Consider the following 19,063-nt stretch of genomic DNA (forward strand, 5'->3'; position numbering starts at 1 on the left):
GACTGTCTCTATATGTTGCCAACTTGTACTTCCCAAGCGCTTAGTACAGTGCTCTGCACACAGTAAGTGCTCAATAAATACGATTGATTGATTGATTGATTTACTGAGCACTTACTGTGTGCAGAGCACAGCGCTTGGGAAGTACAAGTCGGCAACATATAGAAACGGTCCCTACCCAACAACGGGCTCACAGTCTAGAAGGAGGAGACAGGCAACAAAACAAAACATGTAGACAGGTGTCAAAATCGTCCGAACAAATAGACGGTCTGACGTGGGCTGCCCTCCCCCGTCTAATAATAATACTAATACTAATAAGTATCCCTGTCTCCCCCTTTTAGACTGTGAGCCCACTGTTGGGTAGGGACTGTCTGTATATGTTGCCAATTTGTACTTCCCAAGCGCTTAGTACAGTGCTCTGCACATAGTAAGCGCTCAATAAATTCGATTGATGCTGATGATGATGATGGTAATAATAATATTAATAATAATAATACTGTTTGTTAAGCGCTTACTATGTGCCAAGCTCTGTTCTAAGCGCTGAGGTAGGTATAGGGTAATCAGGTTATCTCATGGGGGGCTCACAGTCTTAATCCCCATTTTACAGATGAGGTAACTGAGGCCCAGAGAAGTGAAGTGACCTGTCCAGAGTCACACAGCTGACAAGTGGCGGAGCCGGGATTAGAATCCACGACCACTGACTCCCAAGCCCGGGCTCTTTCCAGGGCTCAGGGGCAGGTTGCCCTCAGGGGGTCTATCTCCCAGGGCCCTGGGGTAGGATGCCCTCCCGGGTCTGCCCTGCAATCAATCAATCAATCAATCAATCGTATTTATTGAGCGCTGCAGGCAGACCTGGCTCCCCTGCAGACAGGGAACTGACAGGGCCTGAGCAGGTGCTATCCGCCCCCCACTGAGCTGTCCAGAGGAGCCCTTGGCAGAAGCACCACCCCAGGCTCCCACTGGGTAGAAAAGCCCCCCAGCAGAGCCCCAGCCCCAGCCCCAGAGGCCCAGCTTCAGCCACTATTTATAGATGGAATAACAGAAGGGAGGGAGGAAGGGGAGATGTTTTCTAGCAATAGGTCATCTGACCAGGGACAGGAAGCCCAGTAGGGACTGGGGTGGGGTTAGTTGTTTCTATGCCTTTTGGGGGGCAATGACTGGGGGACACAGCCTCCGCTCCCTAGACACTGACAGTTGGATGGAGGAGACAAGGCACGTACTCCCGAGCCCGCACTCAGAGTTCGCAGTGTTTCTGGGCGCCGGGGCCTGCACGGCTAAGCCCAGCCGGAGCATGTCTGCCAGCGCCGGGCGGCCCAGCACGGTGACCGCCGGACCGGGCCAGGAGGAAACTCGAGAAGCAGCTGAAGGTGGGACGTCCCGTTCGCTGGAGGCTGAGTCACCGCCGGGAAATAGCGGGGTGGTTTGGGAGCGGGGAGCAGGGATGAGACCGGAACCAGGACCAGAAGGCAAGCCCAGTGCAAGGTTGGCATGAGAACCTGCTGACCTGCTGACTTTCCTGGCTGGGCTAGCCACCCAGGTCCTGCCCATCGGCCCCTGCCCTGCCCCGCACTCCTCCTGTACCGAACAAGTCCTCAATCAATCAGTTAATCAATCATCGGTATTTATAGGGCACTCACTATGTGCAGAGCACTGAATTAAGCATTTGAGAAAGAACATCTGAATTAACAGATACGTTCTGCTAATTCTGCCAGAATTCTGCTGGAAGTCCTACTCCTTCTCCAGCATGGCCTAATGGATAGAGCCCGGGGTTGGGAGTCAGAAGTCATGGCTTCTAAATCCTTGGCTCCACCACTTGTCTGCTGTGTGACCTTGGACAAGTCACTTCACTTCTCTGTGCCTTAGTCACCACATCTGTAAAAGGGGGATTGAGACTGTGAGCCCTACGTGGGACAGGGACCGTGTCAAACCCAATTTGCTTGTTTCTACCCCAGTGCTTAGTACAGTGCCTGGCATATAGTAAGCACTGTGAGCCGCACGAGGGACAACCTGATCACCTTGTAACCTCCCCAGCGCTTAGAACAGTGCTTTGCACGTAGTAAGCGCTTAATAAATGCCATTATTATTATTATTATTATTATTATAAGCACTCAACATTATCTCATTGTAATCCCTGATTATCTCATCTACTCTCAACAGCCCAGGCCAATCAGGGATGTGTCTGTGTGTCTAACCCATCATCTCTCCCAGATAAGATAAGCGCTTAACAAGTACTCCATAATTATTATTACCAGTTCAAGGGCTCCCTGAGGGCAGGGACTGGATCTGGCTCTGGCCTGGCTCCTTTTAGGATTTGGTGCTAAACCCATAGAGGGACCCCAATAAAGACAAATCAAGCAAGCAAGCCTGCAGTGGTATTTACTGAACACCTACTGTGCGAAGAGCACTGTTTAAAGGGCTTGGGAGAGCACAATAGAGTTGACAGATTTGAGCCTTGCCCACAAGGCATTTACAGCCTAGCTGGGGAGACAGACATTAAAATAAACGACAGGTAAGTGTGCTGTGTGGCCCTGGGCAAGTCATTTCACTTCTCTGGGCCTCAGTTACCTCTTCTGTAAAAATGGGGATTAAGAGTGTGAGCCCCACTTGGGACAGGGACTGCATCCAATCTACTTTTTATTTACTCCAGTGCTTAGAACAGTGCTCGGCTCATAGTAAGCACTTAACAAGTACCATAATAATAATAATAATAATTAATAAACACAGTTTTAAGCGCTAGGTATGTAAGCACTGTGTGCAAGAGAGGAGGGCTTGCTGGAGGAGGCGATAGTTTGGAAAAGCTTTAAAGATGGGGAGAGCTGCAGCCTGGCAGATTTGTCAGAGAAGGGAATTCTAAATGGGGGAAATTAGGGCTCAGAGGTTAGAGAATTGAGAGCAAGGTAAAATTGGAAGGTAAGATTGAGAGGAGTGAAGTGAGCCAGCTAGGGAGTCAGGAGGAAGCAATCAATCAATCACTGCTATTTACTGAGCACTTAATGTGGGCAGAGCACCCTATTAAGCATTTAGGAGAGTAGGAGGTCCGCATTGAGAAGCAGCATGGCCTAGTGGATAGAGCGCGGTCCCGGGAGTCAGACGGTCATGGGTTCTAATCCTGACTCTGCCACTTGTCTGCTGTGTGACCTTGAGCAAGTCATTTCACTTCTCTGTGCCTCAGTTACCTCAGCAGTAAAATGGGGATTGAGACCGAGAGCCCCAGGTGGGACAGGGGTTTGCTCTTATTAGGGACACAGCATGGCTTAAAGGAAAGAGCATGATCTTGGGAGTCAGAGGTCATGGGTTCTAATCCCAGTTCTGCCACTTGTCAGCTGTGTGACTTTGGGCAAGTCACTTAACTTCTCTGTGCCAGTCACCTCATCTGTAAAATGGGGATTAAGACTGTGAGCCCCACCTGGGACAACCTGATCACCTTGTATCCCCCCAGCGCTTAGAACAGGGCTTTGCACATATGAGTGCTTAACAAATGCCATTATTATTATTATTGTTATCGCTTAATGCTTAACAAATGCCATCATTATTAATATTATTATTATAAATATAAAATAATAATGATGGCATTTGTTAAGCACTTACTGTGTGGCAAGCACTGTTCTAAGCGCTGTGGTAGATACGCGATAATCAGGTTGTCCCACGTGGGGCTCTCAGTCTTAATCTCCATTTTACAGTTGAAGGAGGTAGGTTCTAATCCCAGCTCCCCCACTTGTCTGCTGTGTGACCTTGGGTAAGTCACTTAACTTATCTGTGCCTCAGTTCTCTCATCTGTAAAATGGGGATTGAGACTGTGAGCCCCATGTGGGACAGGGACTGTGTCCAACCTGATTAGCTTGTATCTGCCCCTGCACTTGGAACTGTGCTGGACGCGTAGTAAGTGCTTAACAAGTACTATTATTACTATTATTATTAAAGACATTCTCTGACACCAGGAGTTTACAGTCTAGAGCGGGGAGACAGATATTAAGATTAATTATGGATATGTACATCGGTGCTGGGGCGGGGTGAGGATGGGAAGATTATCAAGTGCTTAAAGGATACAAATCCAAGTGAATAGGGAGAGGAGTAGGGGGATCTTGATCCGTTGTAGTGTGGCACAGCGTGGCTCAGTGGAAAGAGCCCGGGCTTGGGAGTTGGAGGTCGTGGGTTCGAATTCCGGCTCTGCCACGTGTCTGCTCTGCTACCTTGGGCAAGTCACATAACTTCTCTGAGCCTCAGTTACCTCATCTGTAAAATGGGGATTAAGACTGTGAGCCCCACGTGGGACAACCTGATCACCTTGTATCCCCCCCAGCGCTTAGAACAGTGCTTTGCACATAGTAAGCGCTTAACAAATGCCATTATTATTATTATTGTATATCAAGGGGGAGGGAGTTCCAGACCAGAGAGAAGGCGTAGGCAAGGGGTCCTCAGGGAGATTAGCGAGATTAAGGTACAGTGAGTGAACCAATGGATGTTTTTCTCCCCCTTCTAGACTGTGAGCCCACTGTTGGGTAGTACAGTGCTCTGCACACAGTAAACACTCAATAAATATGATTGATTGATTGATTGATTGATTAATTTTGAGAAGTGGAGAGATGTGTATCAAGTGAAGCAGCCTGCGGATTGGTTGGAATGGGAGACAGCAGGGAGACTGATACAAGAGTCTAGCTGTCATACAATGAGAGGTCAGTCCAAAGGGTAAACTGATGGAGAGGAAGAGCCAGGTCCAGAAAATGTGCAGGCAGAGCTGGTAGGTTCAGTCGGGCGACTGAATGAGAGAACTGGAAGACAGTAAGGAGTCAATTAATAATAATAATAATAATAATGGCATTTATTAAGCGCTTACTATGTGCAAAGCACTGTTCTAAGCACTGGGGAGGTTACAAGATGATCAGGTTGTCCCATGTGGGGCTCACAATCTTAATCCCCATTTTACAGTTGAGGTAAATGAGGCACAGAGAAGTTAAGTGACTTACCCAAAGTCACACAGCTGATAAGTGGTGGAGCCGGCATTTGAACCCATGACCTCTGACTCCAAAGCCCGGGCTCTTTCCACTGAGCCACGCTGCTTCTCTGAATGAATCATTCAATCAACGGTATTTATTGCATCCTTACCGTGTTCAATGCACTGGGGCACTGGACTAAGTGCTTGGGAGAGTCCACTACAGCAGAATTGGTAGACATGTTGTCTGTCCTTCACGAGCTTACAGTCTTGATGTAGAGACAGATGTTGAAATAAATAATGGGTATGGACATAAATTTTGGGGTTGGGGTGAATATCAAGTGCTGAAGTACAGGGTGACACCAAAGTTGTGGATGTCTGGTACAGGAAAGCTGATGATGGTTCTTTGTATGTGGTTTTTTTTAATGGTATTTGTAGAGCCCGGGCTTGGGAGTCAGAGGTCACGGGTTTGAATGCTGGCTCTGCCACTTGTCAGCTGCGTGACTTTGGGCAAGTCACTTAACTTCTCTGGGCCTCAGTTCCCTCATCTGGAAAATGGGGATGAAGACTGTGAGCCCCACAAGGGACAACCTTTTAACCTTGTATCTACCCCAGCACTTAGAACAGTGCTCTGCACATAGTAAGCGCTTAACAAATACCATCATTATTATTATTAAGTGTGAAGCATCATGGCCTAGTGGCAAGAGCCCGGGCTTGGGAGTCAGAGGTCATGGGTTCTAATCCCGGCTCTGCCACTTGTCTGCTGTGTGACCTTGGGCAAATCACTTCACTTCTTTTTGCCTCAGCTCCCTCATCTGTAAACTGGGGTTTGAGACTGTGAGCCCTATGTGGGACAGGGACTGTGTCCAACCTGATTAACCCAGTGCTTATAACAGTGCTTGGCACATAGTTAGTGCTTAACAAATACTATGATTATTATATATAATAACAATGTTTATTATTATATAATAATCATAGTATTTGTTAAGCACTATTATATAAATATATCATAATAATTATCATTATATATAATAATAATAGTATTTGTTAAGCACTAACTATGTGCCAAGCACTGTACTAAATGCTAGACTAGATACAAGGTAATCAGGTTGGACAGAGCCAATGTCTCATGTGGGGCTCACAGTCTTAATCCCAATTTTACAGATGAGGTAATTGAGGCACGGAGAAGAGAAATGACTTGTCCAAGGTCACACAACAGACAAGTAGGGGAGCTGGAATTATAACCCAGGTCCTCTGAATTCCAGGCCCCTGCTTTTCCCATCCCAGCTCTGCCAATTGTCAGCTGGGTGACTTTGGGCAAGTCACTTAACTTCTCTGCGCCTCAGTTCCCTCATCTGTAAAATGGGGATGAAGACTGTGAGCCCCCCGTGGGACAACCTGATCACCTTGTAACCTCCCCAGCGCTTAGAACAGTGCATTGCACATAGTAAGTGCTTAATAAATGCCATCATCATCATTATTATTATTATTAGGCCACACCACTTTGTTACCAGAAGATGTGAAAGTTGAGGACAGGTGGGTTTAGGGGAGCGGCTTGAGGGGCCAAGTGGAGGTGTCCTGGAGAAGGGCTGATGGAGATGTCAATCTGGGAAGTGGCCCTCCCAGGGGGAAACAGCATGGCATAGTGGAATCGAGCACAGGCCCGGGAGTCAGAAGGTCATGAGTTCTAATCCTGGCTCCATCACTTGTCTGCTGTGGGGACTTGGGAAACTCACTCTGCTTCTCTGGGCCTCAGTTGCCTCATCTGGGGATTGAGACTGTGAGCCCCACGTGGGACAGGGACTGTGTCCAATCCAATTTGCTTGTATCCACCTCAGCGCTTAGTACAGTGCCTGTCACATAGTAAGCGCTTAACAAATGCCGTAATTATTATATACCTGCTGCGTGGCTTTGGGCAAGTCATTTAACTTCTCGGGGCCTCCATTCCCTCATCTGCAAACCGGGGATCCAATATCTGTTCTCCCTCTTACTTAAACTGTGAGCCCCATGTGGGACCTGATTACCTTGTGTCTACCCCAGAGCTTAGTACAGTACCCAGCACGTAGTAAACACTTAACAAGTACCACCTAGTAAGCGCTCGACAAATACCTTGCTTATTATTTTTATAGATAATAAACATCAGAGATGATGGTAATGATGATGATGATGATATTAAAGGCAACAAATTCCCAATTCTGCAAGGGTGGGAGTGACTCTGGGTGAGAGAAGCAAGGGGGACAGAAAATTCAGGATGACTCACTCCATCCTGGATCCTCCTGCCCTGATCCCTGGACTGGGATTGTGAGCCCCATGTGGGACAGGTGACTACATCTAACTCATTAACTTGAGTTAGATGTCTAACTAATCTAATCTAATCTAATCTAATCTAACTTGAGTTAGATGTCTAACTAATCTAATCTAATCTAATCTAAATAATCTAACTCATTAACTCATTAACTTGAGACCCCAGCTCTTAGCACATAGTAAGTGCTTAATAAGTAACATGAAAAAAATAAGGGTCTCAGGATCCTTCACTGTTAGAAGGTCCAGGAGCAACAGGGGAGGAGGAGGGAGAGGGAAGAGTGGAGAGGGGAGAGAAGGGGAAGGAGGGGGGGAGGGAAGAGATGTAGGAGGAGGAGGGAAAGGGAGAGGGAGAGGGAAGCAACAGGGGAAGTGGGGAGGAGAAAGAGGGAAGCGAGAAGGGGGAGGGAAAGGGAGGAGGGACAGGGAAGGGGCAGGGAGAAGGAGGGAGGGAGGGAGGGGGAGGTGTCTATCTATTGAAATTAAGACGAGATAAATGGGGCAGGGAGGGGGTGGGTTTAGAGATAGTTTAGGAACGAAATCGTGCGAGTGAAGGAACTGTCTAAGACGTCTAGGACGGAGCCTGGGAGCCCCCGAGGGTGATGGGACCCTTCGAGTTTGCCTAGAACTTTGATGTCCAAAGTGACTCCTCTTCTTCCGAGATCTTCTCTCATCCTGGCATCGTCCCTGAGTCGCCGGGACTAGTCCCCCCTTGTTCAGAAAACGGGCAAACCAAGACCCACAGAGGGTAAGTGACTATCCCAAGGCCACAGGACTGGGCCGAGGCCTAGCGGGGGTGGAGAACCCGGTCTTCGCACTCCCAGCGCCGCCGAGCTCCTCCCGTCGGAAGGAGGGGGACGGTGGGGAGGTGGTCAGCAGGTCTGGTCTTCCGTGTCTGGAGGAAGCTTTCCACGATTTTAAACCGGAGCCACGAAGATCGAGAGGGAACTGACCGCTGGGCATCAGGCACGGGGCACTGGGCACAGAACGTGGGGTACTGGGCAAGGGGCACGAGGCCCTGGGCATTGGATCCCGAGAGTTTAGAGATGAATGGGTCACTATGGGTGCTTTGAGGGGAGAAAGGAAGTCCACGTCATCTATCCCTGCACTTAGCCCAGTGTTGGTTACATAGCAATCGTAGCAAATACTGTTATTATTATTGTTGTTGTTATCGTTGTTGTTGTTCTTCCGGCCCCAGGGAAACCTGGTACATCGAACTGTGGGCGAAGGGGAGAGCGGGGCCTCTTCTCTGTCAGCCCCGGCAAAGCAACTTGCTCCCTCCTCACCCTCCCTAGACACAAGGATCAGGTTCCCAGTTCCCACCTCTTTCGGGGGCTAAAGTTAGACACGGCCTGTTTACTCCCCCGGCTTCAATCGGGGGGCAGGGAAAAGGGGTCCTGCCTGCCTCCGTCTGTCCCTGGGTACCCCCGCCCAAAGAGATGCAGGCTGCCCCTCTCCCCATCCCCGACCCCTGTGGGGGGACCTGGGGGACAGTAGTGTGGGGGATTCGAGGCCATCCCCAAAGAGCACAGAGAGGGCTCTGGGCCCAAAGGTGCAATATACATGGTCCAGAATGCTGAAAGAAGAGGTCACTTGGTCCAGCCCCTGCCTCCCAACAGGAAGAATTGCCCTACCCCAGGACTGCTGGGGTCTGCTCTGCCCTGCAAGGTTTTGTTCCATTTAGAATCTGATCTCCCCAACTCCCCTGTTCTCTCTCAGAACCAACGGCAGTGTCTCCTGCTGCAGTTTATTCCTCTTTCCTCTTGGAATGTTCTCAATGGACAGAGAAGCCAGTCAGTCAGCAACCTCTCTCCTCCGGCCCCTCAGTCGGAGCGACATGTTCAATCCCCCTCGACCTTCCCGTCTCCCATCCAGGCACCCCTGCTTCCCTCCCCAGTCTTTTCAACTGGACAAACCCCAATCCGACACACCCTCTGTGGGGAGGAATTGAGGGCGGGGGGGGGGTGGGGGGGTGGCCAAGTGTCCAAACGAGTGAGTGGGCAGAGTCGTGGGGAGTAAATCCCAGGAAAGGGGACGGGGATTCCTCAGTCACTCACTGAGGTTCTTGAAGGGAAGAACATCCCTTTCAACCCAAGATGGAGAAGGCAGGGGGCTGGACCGGATGACCACTCAGGCAGCCTCTGGGCGATGAGGACACTCTGAGATCCTCTTGCACTCTGCCTGTGTTTGGTGGCCTGTGGACCATCGGGCCGTGGACCGTCTGAGGGTGGGTATCCGAGGGAGGCAGTGGAGGGCGGGACAGTTTGGGGGTGTGATGGTCCAGTTGGGCCAAAGTCCAAGTGCCGCCGTCTCATGGTGTGACTGCAGCTGCCGCTTTGAGGGGCGGGCCTCTGGATCTTCAGAGTGGACTGGTCCCCTCTTCAGTCCCCTGTCGATCCCCTGTTGGTCCCCTGGGTCCTTTGGCTCCCGGAAACCCCAGCCCCAGGTCTTGCTCTGTCCCCATCACTTTGGAGAGTCTCAGGGACTGATCCCAGGAGTCACTACTGGCCACCATCCCCTGTGATTCCCAGTCCCAAACCTGTCATTCCCCTTCCCTTCTTATGGACTGTTCCCTTCTTATGGGCAGGGAATGTGTCTATCAACTCTGCTACTCTCCCAAGAGTGTATGGTGCTCCACATACAATCAGCACTCAATAAATATGATTGATTAGTCAATCGATCCCCAGAGGCTCAATCCTGTGGCCGGGGAGCCTGCCATTTCCTCCCTGATGGAGTCCCCGCCCATTCCCCACAGGGTCCCTCTTTCAGACCAGGCCGGTACAGGATGTGGGGGGCCCTGCTGATGGCCCAGAGTTCCCTTTGTCTCTCGGCGCTGCTGCTCCTGCAGGTAACCTGCTCCCTCTGGCTCCTGTTTCTCCTTTCCCTCCCTCCCTTCTTTTCCCCCTTCCCTCTAGGCTGGAAGCTGGAAGTCCCTCTACATGACTGTAAGCTCATACTCGAGACTGTGCGCTCATTGTGCTCAGGGAGCGTGTCTGATCATTCTGCTGTGTTGTACTGTGTACTACCCAAGCACTTAGTACAGTACCCTGCATATAGTATATGATCAATAAATATGATTGATTGATTGTTTGATTGATTTCCCTCCCTTCCCTCCTTTCCCCCATCCTCCTCCCCTCCCTGCCTGACTCTTAGCTCCCCAGCCCGTCTCTCCCTGGGGAGGTGGTGCCTCTTTTCCCTGCTGCCCCTACTCTGTCCCCCTCCATCACTTACTCCCCAGGGATGGGCCCTGAGCCTGCCCCCTGCCCCCGGCCACCCTGGTCCCAGCCCCGGCCCTGCCAACCCCTCATCTCCCCACTTCCCTCGCAGGCCCAAGCCCTCCAGACGGTGTCCCTGGGCCTGGCGCCCGGCGCCTTTGACGATGCCTATGTGGGCTGCGTGGGGGAAATGGAGGCGGATGTGGCCCCCCGGCTGCTTCAGGAGGAGTCGGCCCGCCACTCTGTCCTGAGGGAGTCCTGGGAGGCCGCAGCCACAGCCTGGGCCGCCCGGAAGGCAGCACTGTCCCTACCCCCGGGCTTCCGGGATGCCCACGGAGTGGCAGTCCTGGTCTACACAAACGCCTCCACGGCCCTGTACCGGGAGCTGAATGCCGCCGTGCGGACCGGCGGCAGCTCACGAAAGCACTACCTGGCCCGCTTCCCCTTCAAGGCCTTGCACTTCTACTTGACACGGGCACTGCAGCTGCTCGGGGCTGGCGCGGGCTGCCCAGTCAGCCCCGGGCGCGCCGTGTTCCGGGGCGTGGGCGGCCTGCGCTTCGAGCCCCTGGGGCTGGGGGCCTCCGTCCGCTTCGGCCAGTTCGCCTCCAGCACCGAGGCCGAGGAGGTGGCCCGGGGATTCGGGACGGACACCTTCTTCTACCTCGGGACCTGCTTCGGGGCCCCGCTGGGGCCGTTGTCGGCCGCCCCATGGGAGCGCGAGGTGCTGATCCCGGCCCATGAGGTCTTCCGTGTTGCCAACTTCTCCCGGAATGGGGAGCGCAGCCTGATGACCCTGAGGAGCACCGGACAGACCTGCAGTCACTTCAACTGTGCCTACCTGGGGGGTGAGCTGGGCAAGGCTGCGGGGGAGATGGGGGTGCTGAAGGGAAGAGGAGTCGGGGCTGTCCACAGGAGGGAGGGGGGGGGAAAATACCTGGAGTTCAGAGCTGCAACCCCTCTGGACCTGCTGGTTCATAGCTCTGGTATCTTTGACCCACTGGTTGATAGCCCTGGAACCTCTGGTCCCGCTTGTTCATAACTCCAGCACCTCCAACTTTCCCTTTTGGGTTTTTTTCTTATGGAATTTCTTAAGCACTTTGTCTGTTAAGCACTGTACTAAATTTGGGGTAGATACAAGGTAATCAGGTTGGAAACAGTCCATGTCCCAGAGAAGCAGCTTGGTTCAGTGGAAAGAGCGTGGGCTTTGGAGTCAGAGATCATGGGTTCAAATCCCAGCTCCGCCAATAGTCAGCTGTGTGACTTGGGGCAAGTCACTTCACTTCTCTGGGCCTCAGTTCTCTCATCTGTCAAATGGGGATTAAGACTGTGAGCCCCACGTGGGACAATCTGATCACCTTGTAACCTCCCCTGCGCTTAGAACAGTGCTTTGCACATAGTAAGCACTTAATAAATGCCATTATTATTATTATTATTATATGGAGCTCACCGATTTAAACCCCATTTTATGGTTGAGGAAACTGAGGCACAGAGAAGTGAAATGACTTGCCCAAGGTCACAAAGTAGACAAGTGGTGGAGCTGGGATTAGAACACGGGTCTTCTGACTCCCAGGGTGATGCTCTTTCCACTAGGCCCTGCTGCTTCTGGTTCATAACCCTGGCATCCCTGACCTGCTGGTTTATAGCCCTGGCACCTTTGAACCTGCTTGTTCATAGCTCTGGCACCTCTGACCCACTGGAACTTTTGTTCTGCTGGTACAGCAGTCTATAAGAAGTGGGGGAGGGAGAGTGGGGGTATTGGAGTAGCTGGAGAGAGTAGATTTGGGCAGGGTTAATCTGGCCAGGCTTCCTGGAGGAGAGCTGTGTTTGGCAGAGGATTGCGGGATGGCAGAGGCATAGTTACAGGCAGTCGGAGTGGAAAGGGGATGGGAAGGAGTGAGAGCTGGCAGTGCTGACAGGTTGAATAATAATAATAATAATAATGGCATTTATTAAGCACTTATTATGTGCAAAGCACTGTTCTAAGTGCTGGGGAGGTTACAAGGTGATCAGGTTGTCCCACAGGGGGCTCATAGTCTTAATCCTCATTTTACAGATGAGGTAACTGAGGCACAGAGAAGTTAAGTGACTTGCCCAAAGTCACACAGCTGACAATTGGTGGAGCCGGGATTTGAACCCATGACTTCTGACTCCAAAGCCCGTGCTCTTTCCACTGAGCCTCGCTGCTTCTCAAGCATTTGGTGCAGGAGAGGAAGGGTAAACTGGGGACTCATGGAGGGCTCAGTCTTCCCCAACTGTAAGATGGGGAAGACTGAGGCCTAGAATAGGTGAGGAGCCCCCAACAGACCCAGGAGCCTCAACATCCCTCTCTGCTGAAACCAGGGAGGTTGTGGCCCAACAGTGGTCGTGGGGCTGGGAGTCCTGGGGGGCCAGGGTAGGGACCCAAGGGTTCACAGCCTGAGTCACATTGTTTCTGCTTCTGTTTCAGGAGAGAAGCAGCAGGACTGTGTTTTCACGTCAGGTAAGAATCCCTCTGCCAGCTGACCGATCCATCAATCGATCATATTTATTGAAGGCTCACTCTGTGCAGAGCACGTACTAAGCACTTGGGAGAGTACGATATAACAAAGTTGGTAGACACAGTCCCTGCCCACAGAAAGCTAACAGTCTAGAGGGGGAGACTGCCATTAATATAATTAAATAAATTATGGCTGTGTACATAAGTGCTGTAGAGCTGAGGGAGGAGTGAGTAAAGGGTGTAAATCCACGTGCAAGGGTGATGCAGAAGGGAATGGGAGGAAGAGAAAACAAGGGCTTAGTCAGGGACTGCCTCTTGGAGATGTGCTTTAGGGAGGGCATCCCAGGCCAGAGGCAGGATATGGGTGAGGGATCAGCAACGAGATAGACGAAGTCGAGGAACAATGAGTTGGTTCGCATTAGAGGAGTGAAGTGTGCGAGCTGGGAAATCAGGAAGGTAAGGTAGGAGGGGGCAAGAGGATTGAGTGCTTTAAAGCCAATGGCAAGGAGTTTCTTTTTGATTTGGAGGTGGATCCGCAACCATGGGAGGTTCTTGAGGAGTAGAGAAACAAGGACTGAAAGGTTTTGTAGAAAAATGATCTGGGCATCAGAGTGAAGTATGGACTGAAATGGGGAGAGACAGGAAGCAGGGAGGTCAGCAAAGAGGCTGAGGCAGCAGTCCAGGCAGGATTGAATAAGTGATTGGATTAACTTGGTAGGAGTATGGATGGAAAGGAAAGGGTGGATTTCAGTGACATCGTGAAGGTTGAAGAGTCGGGATTTGATGACAGATTGAATATATGGGTTGAATGAGAGAGATGAGTTGAGGATAATACCAAGGTTATGGGCTGGGTGAGACAGGAAGGATTCATTCATTCAATCATATTTATTGAGCGCTTCCTGTGTGCAGAGCACTGTACTAAGCACTTGGGAAGTACAAGGATGGTGGTGCTGTCTACAGTGATGGGCAAGTGAGAGGGAGGACAGGGTTTGGGTGGGAAGATGAGGAGTTCCATTTTGGACATGTTAAGTTTGAGGTGTCGGCAGGACATCCAAGTAGAGATGTTCTGAAGGCAGGAGGAATATGAGTCTGCAGGGAAGGAGAGAGATCAGGGCTGAAGATGCAGATTTGGGAATCATTTGCATAGGGATGGTAGTTGAAGTCACAGGATCAAATGAGTTCTCCAAGGGAGTGGGTGTGGAAAGAAAATTGAAGGGGACCCAGAACTGACCCTTGAGGGACCCCCCACAATTACAGGGTGGGAGGCAGAGGAGGAGTCCATGAAAGAGACTGAGGATGAATGGGTAGAGAGGTAGGTGGAGAATCAGAAGAGAACAGTGTCAGTGAAGCCGAGGTTGGATAATGTTTCCAGGAGAAGGGGGAGGATGACAGTTTTGAAGGCAGCTGGGAGGTTGAGGAGGATTAAGATGGAGCCACTGGATTTGGCAGGAAAATCATTGCTGACCTTTGAGAGGGCAGTTTCTGTGGAATGAAAGGAGTGGAGGCAAGATTGAAGGGGGTCAAGGAGAGACTCGAAGGAGAGGAACTTGAGAAATCGGAGAGAAACTTGAGACAGTGGGTGGAGACTCAAGAGAGTTTGGAGAGGAATGGTAGGAGGGAGACCAGGTGATAACTGGAGGAAGCCATGGGGTCAAGGGAGGGTTGTTTTTTTTTTAGGATGACACATAAGCATGTATGAAAGCAGTGTGGAAGAAGTCTTTGGAGGGTGAACAGTTGAAGATCGTAGTCAGGGAGAGAAGAAGGGAGGGGGAAAGCATTTTGATAAGGTACGAAGGGATGGGGTTGAAGGAGCAGATGGAGAGGGTGGATTTGGAGTGGGGGGGATTTTTTCTTGATTTACCGTTGGGAAAGCTGGGAGAGTTGAAGACGGGGATGAAAGGATGGAGGGACTGGAGAGGAGCAGGGGAGATTTTAGGGAGATCATGCCTGATGGTTTCAATTTTCTCAATAAAGTATATGGCCACAAGATGGCTGAAGCAGGAAGACAAGGGTTTTGAGGAGGGAGTTAAACACCTGAAAAAAACTGGCAAGGGAAATGGGCATGGGAGTCAAGAAGTTTGAAAAGAGAATATTGCTGGGCAGAGGACAGAGCTAAGGATTAAGTTAAGGATTAACTTTAAGTGGATGAGGTCAGCCTGATATCTGGATTTCTGTCAGCAGCACTTGGTGTCTTGTGCACACGAGTGAAGGAAGTGGACTGTGGAGGTGATCCAGGGCTGAGGGTTAATGGTACAAGACTGATGAAGGGATAGGAGAGTCAGTGACTTGAGTTCAGTGGAGAGGGTGGTACTGAGAACATCATTTTGCTCGTCTAGGGAAGGTCATTTGGGTATGAGACTAAATGGGTCATGATGACAAGAAAACTGGATGGGGTTTCTTTGGGGGAACAGGACAGCTTTGCTTGGAGGAGATGTATTGGAGAGTTTTGTTCTCTTGTTTTGTTTTGTTGTTCATTCATTCATTCATTCATTCATTCATTCATTCATTCGTATTTATTGAGCCCTTACTGTGTGCAGAGCACTGTACTAAGCGCTTGGGAAGTACAAGTTGGCAACATATAGAGACAGTCCCTACCCAACAGTGGGCTCACACTCTAGAAGGGGGAGACAGACAACAAAACAAAACATATTAACAAAATAAAATAAATAGAATAGTAAATCATCATCAATCATATTTATTGAGCGCTTACTGTGTGCAGAGCACTGTACTAAGCACTTGGGAAGTACAAATTGGCAACATATAGAGACAGTCCCTACCCAATAGTGGGCTCACAGTCTAAAAGGGCTCATATGTATAAGTAAAATAAATAGAGTAATAAATATGTACAAACATATATACAGGTGCTGTGGGGAGGGGAAGGAGGTAGGGTGGGGGGATGGGGAGGGGGAGGAGGGGGTGAGGAAGGAGGGGGCTCAGTCTGGGAAGGCCTCCTGGAGGAGGTGAGCTCTCAGTAGGGCTTTGAAGGGAGGATTGGCGGATGTGTGGAGGGAGGGCATTCCAGGCCAGGGGGAGGACGTGGGCAGGGGGTCGATGGCGGGACAGGTGAGAACGCGGCACAGTGAGGAGGTTAGCAGCAGTGGAGCGGAGGGTGCGGGCTGGGCTGGAGAAGGAATGAAGGGAGGTGAGGTAGGAGCGGGTGAGGTGATGGACAGCCTTGAAGCTGAGAGTGAGGAGTTTTTGCCTGATGTGTAGGTTGACTGGTAGCCACTGGAGATTTTTGAGGAGGGGAGTAACATGCCCAGAGCGTTTCTGCACAAAGATGATCCGGGCAGCAGCGTGAAGTATAGATTGAAGTGGGGAGAGACAGGAGGATGAGAGGTCAGAGAGGAGGCTGATGCAGTAATCCAGTCCGGATAGGATGAGAGATTGAACGAGCAGGGTAGCGGTTTGGGTGGAGAGGAAAGGGCGGATCTTGGCGATGTTGCAGAGGTGAGAGTGGCAGTTTTTGGTGAAGGATTGGATGTGAGGGGTGAACGAGGGAGCAGAGTCGAGGATGACACCAAGGTTGTGGGCTTGTTGTCTGTCTCTCCCTTCTAGACTGTGAGCCTGTTGTTGGGTAGGGACCAACTTGTACTTCCCAAGCACTTAGTACAGTGCTCTGCACACAGTAAGCGCTCAATAAATACGATTGAATGAATGAATGAATGAGAGAGGGCAGGTGAGGAGGTTGTGGTCGGACAGAGGGATTTCAGAATTGGTTACGGCAAAGATTGTAAAGTGACTAGAGATGATAAGATGGAGTGTGTGTCCAAGTTTATGAGCAGGTGGGGTGGAGCAGGAGATCAGTGGAGTTGAGGAATGATAGAAAGCGGGCAAAGGGAGGGTCGTCAGGAAGTCCCCGAGGATCAATGCAGGGATGGAGAACGAGAGAAGACATTCATTCATTCATTCATTCAATTGTACTTATTGAGCACTTACTCTGTGCAGAGCACTGTACTAAGCGCTTGGGAAGTACAAGTTGGCAACATATAGAGACGGTCCCTACCCAACAGTGGGCTCACAGTCTAGAAATGTGAGAAAGGGATCGAAATGGTTCATAAAGTTGGAGGTGGGCCCTGGGGGGCAGTAGGTGACCATGACTAGTAACTGGACTGGGTGGTAGAAGTGGATAATGTGGGCTTCAAAGGAAAGGGAAGGGAGGGATTGTGGGGGAGTGGAATGGTCAGAAGTGGCATTGCGAAGCTAAAAGGAAGCCAACGCCTCCCCCTTTCCTTTGCCTATGGCTCCCCCTTCTCTATGCCTGTGCCCACTGATGGGGCAGGCACAGGCTTATGGTGCTGAGTGCAGGGGAAAGGACAAGGAACGAGAGGAGACTCAGTCCCTGCCCTGGAGAAGCTCACACACACACACATGAGAGAGAGGGAAAAAATTTAAGCTTTCTGTCCTCTCATTCCCTCCTCTGACAGGTGGCGAGGGCAACCAGCTGGCCCAGGATCCTGGAATTCTGCTGCCCATGAGGACCCTGCTCCTACCCCCTGGGGGTCTCCAGCTCACAGACTTTGGCCAGGAAGTCTGACTCGGGATGGGAACGGCTGCAGTTGGGGAGGGGTGGACTCCAGGGCTCTCTTTTCCCCCTCCCCCGGGGGTCCTGGAGGTGTGGCCAGAGCGGGAGCAGAGGCTGGCGGAGAAGGATGGGGCCCAGCTGAAGCCCAGTGGTGGGAATTCTTTGCTCTCCTCCCCCAGGTGTCCCTGCCCCTGTGGGGTAGGCCCAGGCCCCTGGGGACAATACAGTAAAAAGAGTTTTTTTCAAAAATGGCTACCAACTGCTATGGAGGGGTTAGGGGTGGGGAAGATGTGGGGAGAGGGGTTGTAGGAGGAAAGGTCAGAGAGTCCATGCCTAGGATGGGAGCAGGAATGAGGGCTGGGAGCCTGGAATCTTGGGTTCCCAGATCCCTCCCCATGTCGGGCCAGAACCACCATCGGCTACCTCTTCCAGATCCAAGGAGGAAAGTACTCAGGTTTAGGACCTCAGAGCATTCTGGGGTCCCACTGGGGGAGTGGTGGGGGGGGGGGGGTAAGGGGAACTCCAGGGGGGCAAGAAAGTTGGGGAGTGGAAACCTTTCTCCATCCCCCGACAATCTGAAACCAGCAAGGTAGTGGGTGGAGGGGGCTGGAAGAGACTCTCCTTAGCTCCCTTCCCCACCTCCTTACCTTTCTCTCTAGTGATACTGGATAATAATACTTATGGTATGTGGTAAGTGCTTACTATGTGCCAGGCACTGTACTAAGTGCTGGGGTAGATACAAGCAAATCAGGTTGGACTCAGTCCCTGTCCCATGCAGGGATCGCAGTCTCAATCCCCATTTTACAGATGAGGCAGCTGAGGCACAGAGAAGTGAAATGACTTTCCCAAGGTCACACAGCAGCAAGTGATGGAACTGGGATTAGAACCCATGACCTTCTGACTTCCAGGCCCACTGACAATCGGGCCATGCATGGATCCAAACCCTCCGCACCCTAGTATTCTCCTCCTCCCAACTACCCTGGCCCCAAAGAGGGCTCCAAGGTTGTAGACTCCTGAACCAGGGATGAAACTAGAGCTGAGGAGAGTGATGGGAGAACAAGCAAGGTTTAGTTGAAAGAGCACCAGCCTGTAAGTTAGAAGGATATGGGTTCTAATCCCGGCTCTGCCATTTGTCTGCTAGGTGACCTTGGGCAAGTCACTTTGCTTCTCTGAACCTCAGTTACCTCATCTATAAAATGGGGATTGAGACTTGTGAGCACCATGTGGGACATGGATTGTGTCCAACCTGATTATCTTGTGTCTATCCTGGTGCTTGGCGCACTGCCTGGCACATGATAAGTGCTTAACAAATACCATTAAGAAAAAAAATGAGAAATTCAGACTGGTGGGTGGGTTTATGAGGGATGAGGAGGAGTTTGGAGTTGGACATACTGTTTGCGGTTCTGATGGGTCACTCCGGAAGAGAGTCTTAGAGTCAGGAGAGGGCAGACCTTGGAATAGGAGAGAAATCAGGGACCGGAGCCTTGGGAGGAAGGAGTGAAAACCTCGTCAAAGAGCCTAATAGTAATTAATTAATTATGGTATTTGTTAAACACATACTGTGCGCCAAGTACTGTTCTGAGGTAGGTACAAGACAGATATTGGAAATCTTGTGGAGG

General features: G+C 51.0%; 1 protein-coding gene across 2 annotated transcripts; it reads left to right on the plus strand.

Annotated features, from left to right (window-relative positions):
• The first annotated feature begins 1,186 nt into the window (after window positions 1-1,186).
• On the plus strand, window positions 1,187-17,606 carry ART5 (ADP-ribosyltransferase 5). Of its 2 annotated transcripts, none has more exons than XM_038739893.1 (5): window positions 1,187-1,364; window positions 9,984-10,076; window positions 10,556-11,288; window positions 12,890-12,922; window positions 17,347-17,606. In XM_038739893.1, the coding sequence occupies exons 2-5, from the start codon at window positions 10,014-10,016 to the stop codon at window positions 17,454-17,456; spliced, it is 939 nt and encodes a 312-aa protein (XP_038595821.1). In that variant the 5' UTR covers window positions 1,187-1,364; window positions 9,984-10,013; the 3' UTR covers window positions 17,457-17,606. The 2 variants fall into 2 exon arrangements, with proteins under 2 accessions (XP_038595821.1, XP_038595830.1); XM_038739902.1 differs by lacking the exon at window positions 1,187-1,364 and adding an exon at window positions 7,845-7,976.
• Window positions 17,607-19,063: the final 1,457 nt, after the last annotated feature.

Source organism: Tachyglossus aculeatus, chromosome 2 (assembly GCF_015852505.1).
Source record: "Tachyglossus aculeatus isolate mTacAcu1 chromosome 2, mTacAcu1.pri, whole genome shotgun sequence".
Lineage (NCBI taxonomy): Eukaryota > Metazoa > Chordata > Mammalia > Monotremata > Tachyglossidae > Tachyglossus > Tachyglossus aculeatus.

What these genes read in the sequence shown, in the direction of transcription:
- ART5 (XM_038739893.1), top strand. Translation starts at nt 10,014, where the DNA reads ATGTGGGGGGCCCTGCTGATGGCCCAGAGTTCCCTTTGTCTCTCGGCG. An exon ending in CAACTGTGCCTACCTGGGGG is followed by an intron (nt 11,289 to 12,889) that starts GTGAGCTGGGCA and finishes CTTCTGTTTCAG; the next exon opens with GAGAGAAGCAGCAGGACTGT. An exon ending in GGACTGTGTTTTCACGTCAG is followed by an intron (nt 12,923 to 17,346) that starts GTAAGAATCCCT and finishes CTCCTCTGACAG; the next exon opens with GTGGCGAGGGCAACCAGCTG.